At 54.6% G+C, this 15,366-nt stretch overlaps 1 protein-coding gene across 1 annotated transcript in view; it reads left to right on the plus strand.

Annotated features, from left to right (window-relative positions):
• XKR7 (XK related 7) overlaps window positions 1-14,841 on the plus strand; it is a 34,714-nt gene extending 19,873 nt beyond the window's left edge. The window contains exons 2-3 of the mRNA XM_034947194.4: window positions 6,517-6,719; window positions 7,953-14,841. Coding sequence (XP_034803085.1) covers window positions 6,517-6,719; window positions 7,953-8,905 — 1,156 coding nt within the window. The 3' untranslated portion in view covers window positions 8,906-14,841. The remainder of the gene's footprint in view (window positions 1-6,516; window positions 6,720-7,952) is intronic.
• Window positions 14,842-15,366: the final 525 nt, after the last annotated feature.

Below are 15,366 nucleotides of genomic sequence, written 5' to 3' on the forward strand. Positions count from 1 at the left end.
TCTCTGAGCACAAGACTGGGGGTCAGTAAGTTTGATTCCAAATAGACTGAGGGCCTCTGTTTCCTCATCTATAAAATGGGGACAGCAGAAGTTGCCTGTTAGGTTAACAGCATGGACTACAGTGTCTGGCTCACTTCAGGCTTCACGTAGTTCAAGCCTGAGAGCTGTTAGAGAAAGTGAGGCCTAACTGGGCTAGAGGGGCATCAGAGAGGGCTTCCTGTAGGAAGAAGGTCAAGAATGAGTCAGCGAGGGCAGGAGGAGCCTGTGAGGTGTCCTGGCTCTTTGCAACTTCAAGCAGAGAAACCCCAGAGCCCTGTAAGGTCAGGAGGGAGATGCACACAGATACTCACATGTATTCATTCAGCAAATAGTCAGTGCCTACTCAATAATGCATCAGTGCCTATTCTACAGGCACTGATGCTGGGGACACAGGGGTGACCAAGACAGACGAGATCCCTGCCCTCATGGATTCACAGTGGGAGAATGGAAAATAAATAAATAAACGGTGATTTCATAGTGTAGGTTAAGATGAAAATAAGACAGGGGGGTGTGGTAGACTAGAGTGAGTTGGCAAGGGTGGCCTGGGAGGCCTCTCTGAGAAGGTGTGAGCTGATGAGGAGCCAGCCATGGGAGGATCTGGGAAAGGGGTATTCCAGGCAGAGCAAGTGCAGACGTCCTGAGCCAGGGACAAGTCTGGCTGAGTTTTAGGACACCCCCCCGCCCCCAGCGCATCTGGAGTGTCAGGAACAAGTGGGACAGTGGTTTGAGATGAGGTGAGAGAAACAGGCAGGGCCAGATGGTTTAGGGCCTGCACGCCGAGGGGAGAAGCGTGGGTTTTATTCCAAGTGTGATGGGAGGCCCTTGGAAGGCTTTGAGAAGGGGAATGACATGATCTGACAGGTTTTAAAAATATCCCGCTGGTTGCCATGTGGAGAATGGACTGTAGGGAGGCAGGAGTGGATGCGGGCAGCCCACACAGAAGGCTGACGTGGTCACCCAGGCAAGATGACTGTGGCCTGCACAGGTGGTAGCAGAGGAGACATGGACAGACTGGGGATTTTGTTGTTTTTTAGTGATGGACTCTCACTCTGTCACCCAGGCTGGAGTGCAGTGGTGCAGTCATGGCTGACTGCAGCCTCGAACTCCTGGACTCAAGCGATCTTCTCACCTCAGCCTCCTGAGTAGCTGGGACTACAGGCACACGCCACCACATCGGCCAATTTTTAAATGTTTTGTAGAGATGGGGTTTCTCTGTGATGCCCAGGCTGGTCTTGAACTCCTGGGCTCAAGTGATCCTCCCGCCTTGGCCTCCCAAAATGTTGGGATTCCAGGCATGAGCCACCACACCTGGCCTGGGGATAATTTTGGAGAAGATCAGATGTACACCACCCCCAATCTGGATTCCCTTCCCTGAGGTGTGGTATTCTTCCCTTGGGTGAAGATCAGCTTCTTTCAACTTCATTTCAAATAGAGTGGGATGTGGGATAGGGTGGACTTCCTAGAGGAGGTTTCAAGAGAGGTTGCCTGGTGGTGAGGAGGAGCCAGCGGCCCCTGCCCAGTGTATGCTACTCCCTCTATGGACACCCTTTATAGTTTATAAACTATTTTTAAATTCATTGCGTGTGTGTGTGTGTGTGTGTGTGTGTGTGTGTGTGTGTGTGTGTGTGTGGAAACAGGGACTCACTGTGTTGCCCAGACTGGTCTCAAACTCCCCGGTTCAAGAGATCCACCCACCTTGGCCTCCCAAAGTGTTGGGATTACAGGTGTGAGCCACTGCACCCTGCCCATCACACTCATTTAATGCTCACAACAAGGAGGAAAATAAAGCTCAGAGAAGTGGAGAGACTACCCAAGGTCACACAGCAGGTCTGGGACAGGGCTGGGAATCAAACCCACATGCCAGCCATTGCTACCTTTCCTCCCTCATCCTTACCCCAGTGGCTATGTGTAAGCAGAATGGCAAGTGCCATTCCCATTTTAGAGAAGGGAAACTGAGGGCCAGGGAAATTAGGTTGCATGTCCTGGGCAGGACTGTTTTAAGACCTTTGTGGGCACCACATCTATCAAGCATATTAAAATGCAGCTACATCAAACATCCCATGTAAATTATATATGACCAGATAAAAGCCAAATTGTAGTTGACTGGCTGACATCATGTTCTGTTTTGCACACATTTAATTAAACATTTATTAATTTTGATTCTGTAGTTTTTCCCTGTGTTTTGGAGCCAATTTTTTTTTTCAGGCTTCAAACATTTTCCTAGGCCCATGAAAATCTCACAGGCCCTTGGCAGAGAGCTTTTCGTGCTGGCTGGAAGGAACAGCCACAGTTTTGGTCCTGTTGCCAAAAGGGGCAGAGCGAGGCAGAACCCAGGCCTTTTATCCCCAGACCACAGTGTGGTCTTTCCACACTCCCCACTGACCCCACATTCCTGGTACTCTGAGCCCTCCTCTCTTCTCTTCCTCCATCCCTGCTCCTGCCCACGGTGGCCCTGGGCTGTGTGAGCCCTTTGTCTGTGGTTAGCTAGGAGCTGGCAGAGGAGGGGGCAGGAGTGGGCAGGGAGGTGGGCAGGTGGCCCGTCAGGTAGTGATGGATGCTGGCCGGGGGCCAGGGCCTCTCTCATGCTGACCCGGGCCCGGAAACAGATGGTCTTCCAGCCTGAGATAAACTTCCAGGGTGTCACCTTCCCCCAACTCCCCAGGCCCCTTCACATTGGACCAGCTGGTCTCTCCTTCCTAGTCAAAGCCAGAGCCATGGGAAGGGGAAGGGAATGTGGCGGCAGTGGGGATGGAGGCTAGGAAAGACGGCCTGTGTTCTAGGCCCTCAGAAGTTCTAAGGGCCATCTTGGTTTCTCCCCCAGCCCCCACCTCTGGCCATCTCCAGATCTCTCTCTGCCCTTCCTGTATCCCATGCCTTAGCTCAGCCCTGTAATTTCAGACCTGGACCAAACCCCATCCTCTCCTGGCTTTCCTCCAAGCCAGCCTCCACAGCAAGCTTTCTAAGCCACTGAGCCAAGCTCATCACCCCTGATTCTGGGATGGCATTCAGATAGAGAATAAAATCTGAACTCTTCAGTCCAGAATTTCATGCCCTTCACAATTCTAGTCTCCTTATGTCCCTGCCCATTAAAACCCCTTGTCCAGGCCCAGCAAACCTCTGGCCATTCCCCTAAAATGCCAAATTCTTTCAGGCCTCTGAGCCTTTGCTTCAGCTGATTCTCCCACCTGGAATGACCTTCCATCTCTTGTGTGCCTTCAAATGCCAACCCATGCTTTAAAACTGAGATCAGGCCAGGCGTGGTGGCCCACACCTGTTATCCCAGCACTTTGGGAGGCTGAGGCGGGTGGATCACCTAAGGTCGGGAGTTTGAGACAAGCCTGACCAACATGGAGAAACCCCATCTCTACTAAAAATACAAAATTAGCCAGGCATGGTGGCGTATGCCTGTAATCCCAGCTACTGGGGAGGCTGAGGCAGGAGAATCGCTTGAACTCTGGAAGCGGAGGTTGTGGTGAGCCGAGATCACGCCACTGCACTCCAGCCTGGGCAACAAGAGCGAAACTCTGTCTCAAAACAAAACAAAACAAAACAAAACAAAAACAAAAACAAACAAAAAAACTGAGATCAAATGTTTCTTCCTTCCAAGGCATCTTATAGCATTATTTCACTTCCTATCTTGTCTCTCTTCCATGGGACTGGGAGATACATACGGGCACACAGCCTGGCACAGAGCAGGTGGTCAGAATCCACCTGCTACATGAATGAATCATTCTGGCTGCAGGGATCCTTATGTGTGGGGTAAGCAGGAGTCCAGAAAATGGAAGATACAGGGAGACAAATTTCTGCTTATCAGAAGAAATACAATCCAGACCTGGAGCTGCTCAGAAGCTGAGGTCCCTGTCCTGGGGAGCGTGTGAGCAGTGAGTGTAGATGCAGCAGGCTGAGGTCCCTGTCCTGGGCAGCATGTGAGCAGTGGGTATAGATGCACCAGGCTGGAAATGACTGAAGGAATTCCAGCGTGGCACAGGAGAGTTGGACAGAGGGGGCTTTGCATTTCCAGAGTCAGCTTCTGAGGGAACAGCCCCCTTCCCCATCCTGGCTGCCAATCCTGTCATGTGTTATGTTGATGGTGTGTTTATGCCATAGACTGATGCCAGGATGACCCAGGGATGGGGAGGAGGGTCCTAAATGGGATGTTCCTGGCCTCATTTTGCAGAGAGAGTCCCAGAATATTCACTCTGAAAGGATCTCCAGAGTCATCAAACTCATCCCTTTCATTGGCAGATGGAGAAACTGAGGCTTTGAGAGGGCCACACAGCTGGTAAGACCAGTATACTCATCTGAGGAAACTTGGTATCAGCTGGCCCCACATCCAGGGAGAACTGTGACTTCCTCCCTTGGGCTGTGAATAGAGTGAGTCCCCTGGTTCCCAAACAACATCCTGGAAGTGCCAGCGCTTCACCCTGGGAATAGACCCCAAATCTCTGGCTCCCCAGTTTCAGATCCAGGCAGCGGGGTCAGAGAATCTGTGTAAGAGTTCCCCCTCCACACACACACACACACATACACATACACACACACACCACCCCCAGTTTCCTGGGAAAGCCACTTTTGGAAGAGTCCTCTGGTTTGCAGCAAAGAGTGTGCCTGCCCCGTGAATCAGAGAGTTTGGGGAGCCGGCGGGAGTGGGGGGTGCTGGGAAGGTGGCAGGGTCTGTAGCTGCAGGAGTAGAGCTTCTGGGCAAGGAACCAGGGCAGAAGGGAAATCAGACCCAGAGATCTGTGTGGAGAGGTCCCCTCTCACCCTACATGGGCACTGTACTTCATAGTGTGCAAAGTTTCTTTTCATTCATTTAATCCTCACTGCCACTTTGGGAGGGATTAACTAGGGCTCAGAGAGGGTCTTGCTCAAGATCACACAGTAAATTAGAAGCAAAGTGGGATTGATCTCAGGACTTCAGAGTCCCTTCTATACCCCCTATAGGGTTACTAGAGTTCCTTTCAGTTCAACAAGCCTGCAGTCGTGTTTCATTCATTCAGCCCATATAGATTAAGCACACTTTCATTCATTCAGCCCATATAGATTAAGCACCTACTGTGTGCTAAGAACTGAGGATGCAGCAGTTAGCAAGCCAGCCTAGTCATTCTCCAGGTACTCACAGCATGGGGGAGATGTGCACATAACCAGGCAGTTACAACCCACTGTGACAAGTGCTAGCTAGATTAGACGGAAGCCTGGGAGAGGCCCTTACCCTAGGTGGAAGGTGGTCAGCAGAAGCTTTATGGACAAAATTGTGTTCAAAAGCTGAGCCTTGGAAGAAAAGCAAGAGTCATCCCAGGTTGGGGCCGGGATGGGGTTAGGGGATAGGGCAGGGTGTTTTAGGGAGAGGAAACAATAGGTACAATTCCTCAGCAAGGAGGGAGAACATTGTGAGCTCTGGCTCTGTGACCTGTGCAGAGTGGCCATGAAGAGCCAGAGTTTGTTGGGAGAAGTGGCATGAGAGGAAGCAGCAGTTTCAGATGCCAAGGAAAAGTGTCTGTGAGCACCTTCCTTGCACCCTGGGGTGACAGCTGGGCACTGAGCTGTGAGGATCTCACCTCATCTGGGCACTGAGAAGGGAACAGGCCAGGGAGCTGCTGGTGGCAACAGAACCGGGGCTGGCACCAGGCAGTAGGGACTGTTCCTGGAAGGAACCTATGTGATGCAAAACTTTTTATGGTTTACAGTCAGAGGCAGTGTTGTCTAATGGTTAGAGTGCCGGCCCTGAGGCCAGAATGGCTGGGTTTGGGTCCTGGTTCTACTGCTTCCTAGCTGTGTGACCTTGGATAAATGACATACCTCTCTGGGTCTCAGTTTGCTCACCTACAAAATGGGAATTGGGCCGTGTGCGGTGGCTCATGCTTGTAATCCTAGCACCCTGGGAGGCCAAAGCAGGATGATCGCTTGAGATGAGGCCAGGAGTTCAAGACCAGCCTGGGCAACATAGCCAGAAAAAAATTTAAAAATTAGCCTGGTGTAGTGGTACATGCCTGCAGTCCCAGCTACTTAGGAGGCTGAGTCGGGAAGATTCCTTGAGCCCAGGAGTTTGAAGTTGCTGTGAGCTAAGATCGCACCACTGCACTCCAGCCTGGGTGACAGAATGAGACCCCATCTCTAAAATAAAACAAAGTAAGGGTCGGGTAACAGGGCTATTGTAAGCTCAACGCACTCCAAGGTGTCAGTAACCCTCCAAAGAAAGCACGCCCCAACCGTTATAGGAATAATGGCGATGCCGCTGTTGTATTAAAGGCTTTATTTACTTAGTGCCAGTCCTCTCTCTAAGCTAATGAGTCCATTCAGTGCTCCTCAACAGCAGCCTCATAAGGTGATCCTTTCGAAATGCCCATTTCACAGCTGAGGAAACAGGCTCAGCGTAGGGAGTGACTTGCCCCCTGCGCCTGTGGGCGGCTCGGGGCGGGTGCGACAGAGCGAGAGGAACCAGCGCGCGGGAGCCTGAGCACCGCGTCCTTCCCGCAGGTACCTGCGCGCCCTGTACCTGGGGCTGCAGAGCCGCTGGCGCGGGGAGCGGCTGCGGCGCCACTTCTACTGGCAGATGCTGTTCGAGAGCGCCGACGTGAGCATGCTGCGCTTGCTGGAGACCTTCCTGCGCAGCGCGCCGCAGCTAGTGCTGCAGCTCAGCCTGCTGGTGCACCGCGGTGGCGCGCCCGACCTGCTGCCGGGTGAGCCCGCCCCTTCACCCTCTGCGCCTGGGACCACCCCACCGGGCCTTTCTCCCTGCTTCAAGCTCCCTGGGGATGCCCTGTGCGCTTCCCCACCCCAGCTCAGGGCTCACTCAGTCAGGGTTTAGGGAGGCCTGCCCCTTCTACCCTCACCACCCTCCAGGCCTCTCGAGACCCCCGCGTCCCCTTCGATGGCCCACTTACACTCAGAGTGAGGAGGGACCTGGCCCCTCCACTCCCTCGACACCCATCAGCCCCGCTGGGCGCTCCTGCCCTCCTCCCTTCCCCGTTGCCAGAGCCAACCAAACCCCATCTCCCACCCAAACACCTTAGACCCTCTGGGGAATCCCCTGCCCACTTCCTTCCCCAACCTGATCCCAGCCTGCATCTCCTGGGGACCCCCTGCCTCATAGACCTGGCCAATCACATCAGTTTCCAGAGAGCCTACCCCTTCACTGGGGGGCCCCGGGGGGCCCTCCCAGGCCTAGTCCTGGCACCCATCCCCTCCTCCTCCCTACAGGCCCTGTTAATTTCCCACCTTGCCCCTTCCATAATGACAGAGCCCCTCAATATCAGAGAAAAACCGCATCCCCCTGTCTCCCTGAAGCACTCCATGCTCTCCCAACCTAGTCCTTGCCCAACCCATCCTCAGTGTCCCAAAAGACTATCACCACCCCTCACGGCCCTGGGGACCCCTTGCCCAGTTACGGGGTCCCAGTCACAACGCTTCCCACCTTGGGTCTCCCCATCCCTGCCCCTCAGCTCTGCTCAGCTCAGCTCTAGATATTCCTCTCCATGCCCGGCCTCCTCCTGGTGGCCCACGACTTCTAATGGCCCCCTCCTGGCTGCTCCACACCCTAATCATGACCTCCTCTTCACCTCCTCTTCCACTCCCAGAGTCCCGGACCCTCATTTCCCACCCTCCCACCAAGACCCCTGAACCCTAACAGCCCCACACCAGAGTCCTAGATGGAGGCCAAACCCCCATCTTCGTCTCCCTTTATGCTCCCACCCTACAGAAGTACCCAGTCCCGTGCACCCTCACCACACCTCTTCATGGCTCTTGAAGCTTCCCACCTCCCAGACCTTCCCCACACCCCTGCTGATCCACAGCTCCTTTCCTCACGCCTCTTCAAAACCCAGCTCCTGACCCAGAACCCTCCGCCTCTCCCCAGACCCCAACCCGAGCCCGCCCCTAACCCAGCCCACCCCGCCCCTACCCTGTCTCCACAGCCCTCTCCACCTCCGCCTCCCTCGTGTCTCTGGCCTGGACGCTGGCCTCCTACCAGAAGGTGCTGCGGGACTCGCGGGACGACAAGCGGCCGCTGTCCTACAAGGGCGCCGTGGCACAGGTGCTGTGGCACCTGTTCAGCATTGCCGCCCGCGGCCTGGCCTTCGCGCTCTTCGCCAGCGTCTACAAGCTCTATTTTGGCATCTTCATCGTGGCCCACTGGTGCGTCATGACCTTCTGGGTCATCCAAGGGGAGACGGACTTCTGCATGTCCAAGTGGGAGGAGATCATCTACAACATGGTCGTGGGCATCATCTACATCTTCTGCTGGTTCAACGTCAAGGAGGGCCGCAGCCGCCGCCGCATGACCCTCTACCACTGCATCGTCCTGCTGGAGAACGCCGCGCTCACCGGCTTCTGGTACTCCAGCCGCAACTTCTCAACCGACTTCTACTCGCTCATCATGGTCTGCGTAGTGGCCTCCAGCTTTGCCCTGGGCATATTCTTCATGTGTGTCTACTACTGTCTCCTGCACCCCAACGGGCCCATGCTGGGTCCCCAGGCACCTGGTTGCATCTTCCGTAAGGCCTCAGAGCCCTGTGGCCCACCCGCTGACGCCATCACGAGTCCCCCCAGGTCCCTGCCAAGGACTACAGGTGCTGAGCGGGATGGGGCCTCGGCGGGAGAGCGTGCAGGGACCCCCACCCCACCTGTCTTCCAGGTGCGGCCTGGCTTGCCTCCCACACCAGTGGCCCGCACCTTGCGGACAGAGGGGCCTGTCATCCGGATTGACTTGCCCCGCAAGAAGTACCCGGCCTGGGATGCTCATTTTATTGACCGCCGGCTCCGGAAGACCATCCTGGCACTGGAGTACTCCTCACCTGCCACGCCCCGGTTGCAGTACCGGAGTGTGGGGACTTCCCAGGAGCTGCTGGAGTATGAGACCACAGTGTAGGCTACAGTGTCCCAGCACAAAAGGGACAGGCTTGGCTGATCCCACATCCGCTGCAGTGTTGAGCCCCGAATTTCAGGGCCACCAGGCTAAGGGGGAGTGGATCTGTTGGTCCAAGGGTAGAGCGGCCCCACTCTTGGGTTCTTTCAGGGGAGGGGGCAGCCTTGCGGAGGCCCCAGCCCTGGGCCCTGTTTTCAGCCTTGTGGCCCATTCCCTAAATTCCCCTGACCCAGGGCCTGGGGAATCATCTGGTGCTACACTTTTCGAGCTGCCCTGCTTTCATGGGGCCTCCACACCTCTCCCCTGCCTGGCGTTGCCCATGTGTTGCCCCTGCTGGACTTGCCAGAGAAAGGGCACTGTCTGGGGTCCATGACCTAGACCCTGTGCTCCTCAGGGGTTGTGGAGAGTGGGCTGCCTCTATGGTGGGAAAAGATCTCTGAGAAGGATGGAGGAGGCCGTGGAAGGGATGGGGTGAGGTTGGAGCATTGTGTGGGCAGGGATGGCATGGCTCCTGTAGCATCTGAGGCCTGGAGCCAGGGCAAGAGGGAGCTGAAGAAGGGAGTTGGGGTGGGGCAGAGTGTTGGGGTGGGGGGCTGGCAGTGCTGGAGATGGATAGGAGAAAGAACTGGGGGGGGGGTCTAGGCTGGCAGAAGCATGGAGGGGTGGAAGACTTGGGGGAGGGGAACCTGCAATCCAGAGCATAGCGAACAAGAATGAACTCCTTAGGTGACGTCTCTTGTTGTGTTGTGGGCTCTGTGAAGGATGAGGTTCCACACACCTCAGGTGAAATGTTTGAAGGAGCCATTTTTTGTTCAAGATGAGCACCTGGAACGTGGCTTCTAGATACAGGTCTTCAACACAGCAGATAAGATGTCTGGAAAGATCTCTGGGCTCAAGTGCAGGTGAGGTTTTAGCACAGTTATCAGAGGACCTGATCCAGAAGCAGGCTTAGTTCTAGATTGAGTTCTAGAGTGCTAGGCTGATAAAATGTCCCAGGGAGCCACTCTGATCTGTGTATTCTGTTGTGAGGAGGAGGACACTGGAGGCCTGCTGTTCTGCTGTGGGGGATTCTAGCACCTGTCACAGTGGTGGGGGAGAAGAGGTTCTAGAGCCCAGTGTGAATGGAATTTTCTAGGAATGGGTGCTCTCATTCTAGACTTCTGGGGCTCATGGGAGCTCTAGGCCCCTGTTACCTTGGTCCATAGCCATCTTTCTAAAAGGAAATTGTCCTCAGAACCCCTGAGACATTTCAGCTGCCAACTGGTTCCCAGCTGGAAAAAAAATAGCTCTGGGGATGTGACATGAATCCTGGCTCTCAGCCACCCTGGAAATGGGGCTCCCTGGAGCGGCATCTGGGAAACTGACTTGTTTTGCCTTAGATCTGATGACTCCCCAGGACCTGTGGTCTATTCCCATGGCCTGAACATCCTGGAGTGCCCAGGGGACTCATCCAGGGCCCCTCCTCCCACCTAGGACAGCCAGTGCTGGATTGAGGGGGCGTATGGGAGAGGGGAAGCAGGCAGTTCCATGGGGTGAGGAGACAGAGCCTCTAGCAGAGCTGGGAACCCTATCCCCCCCACCCCCCCACCCCCCCCCCCACACTCCCACAGCAACTTAGGTGTGATTGGTGGGAGAGGACAGCAGCGGATGTTAAGGACAGATGCCAACCTGATCCTGGAGTGAGGTGGGCCATGAGAATCCTAGACTATGCAAATTAGAGGGATGCTTAGCCCTCCCTGGTTCAGCCTCTCTTGGGTTACAGATGGGAAACTGAGGCCCAGAGTGGCAGCCACTCTCTCAAGGTCCCAGATTCTGGGCTGCCCATCAAAAGGTGATGGGTAATGATGAATTGCTGGGGATGCAGGGTAACCCCAAAGGCAGAGAGGGCCAGACTGCCCACATACACACAAGCACAAGCACAACCATGATACGAGTCACCCTCCCCACCAGCACACAGGCCGAGATGGTGTACGCATCATCCCTCCTGCCAACACAGCAAGAGTGCTTTTCCTTCTTTCTGCTGCTAAGCACCCTCAGGAACGAGGCCTCGAGGGTGACGGGAGGTGGGAGAATCCCAAGGCTGACCCAGGCCCACTCTGTTGGGTTCATCCATCCTCCAAATCCATCTTTGGAGGCTGAATTCACACACAAAGCCTTTGTGAGATGGGAGCTCTGAAGATGCGGACCCAGACCCAGAAACAGACTGTTTCTCCAGGGCCAACTTTGTGCCAGGAATTTTCACCCCATGTCGTTTCACTTACACTCTCCTCTGGTCACGACGTCCCTGCAAGAGAGGTATTATCAACCCATCTTACAGATGAGGAAACTGAGGCCCAGAGATGTAGCATGAGGGTCACCCTTGGCAAGTTATTCTCCTCCCCAGTATCCCAGAATGGCCCATCTGGCTGCTGCCTTCTAGAGGAAAAGTCCTAGCTGGGGTCCTTTACACTCCAGGAGACTCCCAAGGGGCAGGGACGTGCTGGCAGGGCTTGGCATGGTCTGAGGCTCGCAGGGAAGCCATGGCTACATTTTTGGATTTTACTCCACCCCCGCTCCCCACCTCTTCTCAACCCCACACACCCTTCCCTCAGGGCCTCTGCCTGCAGGGACATCTGGGCACAGAAATGGCCACAGTCAAAGGGCCCAGGGAGAGGGTTGCAGGCACCTTCTCCTGCTTCTCACCCTCAGAAGAGAGTCTCAGCCCTTAAAGGACTCTCCACCCAGGAGCTCGGGACCAGGCCTGAGGCCCCCTGCTCCACTGGCTTGTCCCTTCATTTCACTGGGATAGAGGAGTCAGATGAGGGAGGGGTCCATCCCCTTGGAGCTGTTTTGTTTTTCTTTCTGTGACACAATCTACCTCAGCCAGTCTCTCCCCTAGCAGAACTGACCCCCCTGGTCCTCTGCCTCCTGTCCCCTGACCCCCACCCCAGTCTGGATGTTCAGTCCTTCCCTGTCCTTCCCACCCTCCCAGGGTCCTTGCAGCCCAGAGGGTCCCTGAGGGTTCCTTAAGCCACCTGCCCTCCACATCCATTAGACAGGAGAAAGTGAGACCCAGAGAGGACCAAGGACTCACCAAAGGCCACACAGGAAGTCAGTGGCAGTTAGGATTTCCCTGGGGATGAGAGGTAGTTGGGTGTGTCTTAATTTTGCCAGGAACAGAAGAGAACAGGATGCTTTGGGTACCAAATATGGCAGGCCCTGCCCTCAGTTACCTCTAACCCCAGGAGACCAGTGTCCCCATCTCCAGGGCAGACTTCTGTCTACCTGTTTTCTTAGAACTGACCCCCACGCTGTTGACCGTGTTCCCCAAACCTCTGCAGGCACCACACACACCCACATCACGGCGCCTCCTGGCACTGATGTGCCATGTGCCTTGTAACTGTCACCCCAGCTGAACAGCACAGACCTCCCCACTCCCCCACAGAGGGCTCCCCAATGAGGGAGCCTTGCTTGATCCCCTCCTGTCATCTGCCTCATTCTTGTGTCTCCCCAAAATCTGCCTTACCCCCAGCCAGCTCCCTGCTACACCTGTGTCCCACAGAGGCATGTCACCCATGAGAGTCGGGAAAGACAGAGGGCAGGGAAGGTGAGGCCTGGGGAAAGTCCAGGCCTCTGGATAAGGGCTGAGGGAGCTGGGAATATCCAGGGAAGGTCTCGCTTGCAGTCAACACCCTCCTAAGTACTCGAGTTCTGCAGGTTCTTCCCTTGGAATTCATCTGGACCTGGAGTCCACAGAAGCCTCAGACAATAGGGAGAAGGTTTTCCGGGACAAAGGCTGCATGGGATGCAAACTCAAATGCCTCGAGATAATGAAACTAAGAGTAATGGAGACAATAGGGAGTGTTGGGGACTCCGGCAGACAGGAGAGTGAGTGTGTGCCCTGCCTGTAGGTACTAAAATTCAAATGTTTGGGAAACTGCTGGCCACTCATATTTGGCCCACGTGCCACCAGTTTGAGACTTACGGTTCAAAATGTTGAGAAGGTTCTGGAGTGTCCTGCAGAGTCTGGAAACCCCTCAGCGGAAGTCAGGGACAGAGGCTGTGGCTCCCTCTGAGACTTTGCTAGTCCAACCCTAAATCCCCATCACCTGGCTATCTGAGAACTGAGCCCACTGCCCTCTCGGCTGAAAAGGGAAATCTGGGGGTCCACAGGGTCCCTGGTTTGGGAATCATCTGATAAGGGCTACAGGCCCCTCCACTGCCTCATGGGGTTAGAGGCTGCTGGAGTCTTCTCCAGCTTGGGGGCCCCTGGTTAGGAGGAATCTACATTGGGTTGCAGGGGAGTCCAGGTGCAGGATGTGGACTGAAAGCCAGGACCCAAGAGTCCCATTCTGTGCTGGCCCCTGCCACCTTTGGCACCTGTCTCCCTCCCAGTTCAAGCTGTGGTGGGGCCTGCAGTAGAGGTTGGTAGGGGGAGCTGTAGTTTCTATATTAAAGTGCTTTGCAGTGTCTCAATGGAAGGGAACAAGTGGGTGTCAAGCCGCATGGGCAGTAGTAGGGTTGGGGTCTGAGTCCCCCTTCCCAACCATAGAGGCTTCTGAGACCTGGGGCTGGGGAGGAAAGGAGCTTCAATGTGCCATTCTGGTTGGGGAGAGCATAGGACATTTCTGGGTCCTTGGCTGCTGCCCCGGTAGAGGTATGGGGAGGAAAAACTCTGGAGTGGGAGATGTGGGAGTGGAAAAGGAAGGCCCTGTCCAGGCCTGGCCTGGTTTCTGGAGACAGAAAACTCCCCAGGGGACAGAAAGATTCCCCCCTTGTGCTTAGCTTCTGCCACCCTTCCCTTCTCTGGAGGAGAAGGCTGCCCTCTCCTCAGCAACCCTGGCCTTTATTCTATGCATAACCACTGCAAGGGCACCCCTGGCCAGGCTGAATGGGTGGGGGTCCCAGGGCACCTGCAATAATCTCAGAATGGAGGGTATCCTGGGACAAAGAGGGGGTACAGAAGGTGCCAGGGGGGAAAAGGTGATTCCTCCATCTCTCTCTCACCCAAATCCCCCCAGATCGAATCTGACCCTTTTCTGCCTGGTCTCCATTGTGCTAAACCACCGAACTTGGAGGAGCCTCATATAAACATAGCCCCCAGCCCCACTGGCTTTCCGAACCCATCATGAAATAGCTGGAAGGTATCTGAACCGTTCCCATAGCTCCCTCATTATTTTCTTCCCTGAGGATCCTGTGGTTTAGGAGATTTTTCTCCCAAACCAGCCTCATTTCTTGAAGAAGAATTCATTTTCCCATATTAAATTAACTCAAGCTGAGCTTCTGATTGCAGATAAATGTTTCCAAGGCCTCAAGTCAACTTCTAGGGCTTGAAGGTGGGGGAATATATGTATTTTATTGAGTTGCTTAATACAAAATTCTCAAAAGCACTCGTGGGCACTCATTCCTGCCTTCACAGGCCCTCAGGGTCTGGGACCCCACGTTGGGAATCAATGGTTTAGACATCCAGCATCCTATTTTACTGAAGGGGCAAGCCCAGAGATGGGAGATGGTCAGCCCAAGGTCACACAGCAAGTTGGTGGCAGGGTGAGACCAGAACCCGGTTCTTTTGAGGGTCCCACCAGAATATCCCCAGCCCTGATCCTCCCCTCCATGCCCCTGGAACTCTAGGAATCACTAGCCATGCCTGAGGGGCTAATCTCCCTCTGTCAGCACAATTCCGAGTGATTCTTCCCCTCCCTGTCGTCTCTTCCTCCCTAACGGGCCCTCACCCCTGTCCTCTTCTGTTTCCTTTTCCTGGTCCCACCTCCTGGTATTTACTACATCTGTGCCATCCCTCATCCCCCCGACCCCCATTCACCCTCCGAGCTTCCCCCAGGAGGGGGAGGGGGAGGGGGCCCCGAGCTGGGGCCTCTTTACTGAGACTCTTTTGTACACCACAAACTTTTTGTATATTTTTAATTTTGCTGCGACATGAGATATTAAAAGTCATTTCAGTACGTGCTGCTTGTGTCCTATTGTTTTGGCTGTTCTGGGCCAGGGGAAGGAGATGAGGAAGGAGGGATAGGTAGGGTACCACTTGCCACAATCTCTGTGGCTCAAGAGAGAAAGGCCTTTGGCTGGGAGAGGCTGGGACATTACACAACATCTCCTGTTTATTGGGCAGCGTTTCAATCAATCAACCAGAATCCTCAGGCCAAAAGTTCTACAGATTATCTCCAAACTCATTTTACAGATAAAGTGGGTGGGGGGAGATAAAGGGTGGGGATACTTGTCAGAGATCACAGAATGAGTCTATGACAAAATCAGGGCCCAGACTGAAGTTCCTAACTCCACTACAGCCAATACTTATTGAAAACCTACTGGGTGCCAGGCAGTTCTTGGCATAGTGAACAAGAAAGATATAAAACAGGCAAGGTCCCTGCCCTCAAGGAGCTTACATCCTATCCTAGGGGGTATTGCCTCTAAGAGGGCCTCTGTCTCCAGGGCTTCCATCCTAATCCAGTGGTTCTCAAACTTCAAAG

The sequence above is a fragment of the Pan paniscus genome, chromosome 21 (genome assembly GCF_029289425.2).
Source record: "Pan paniscus chromosome 21, NHGRI_mPanPan1-v2.0_pri, whole genome shotgun sequence".
Taxonomy (NCBI): Eukaryota; Metazoa; Chordata; class Mammalia; order Primates; family Hominidae; genus Pan; species Pan paniscus.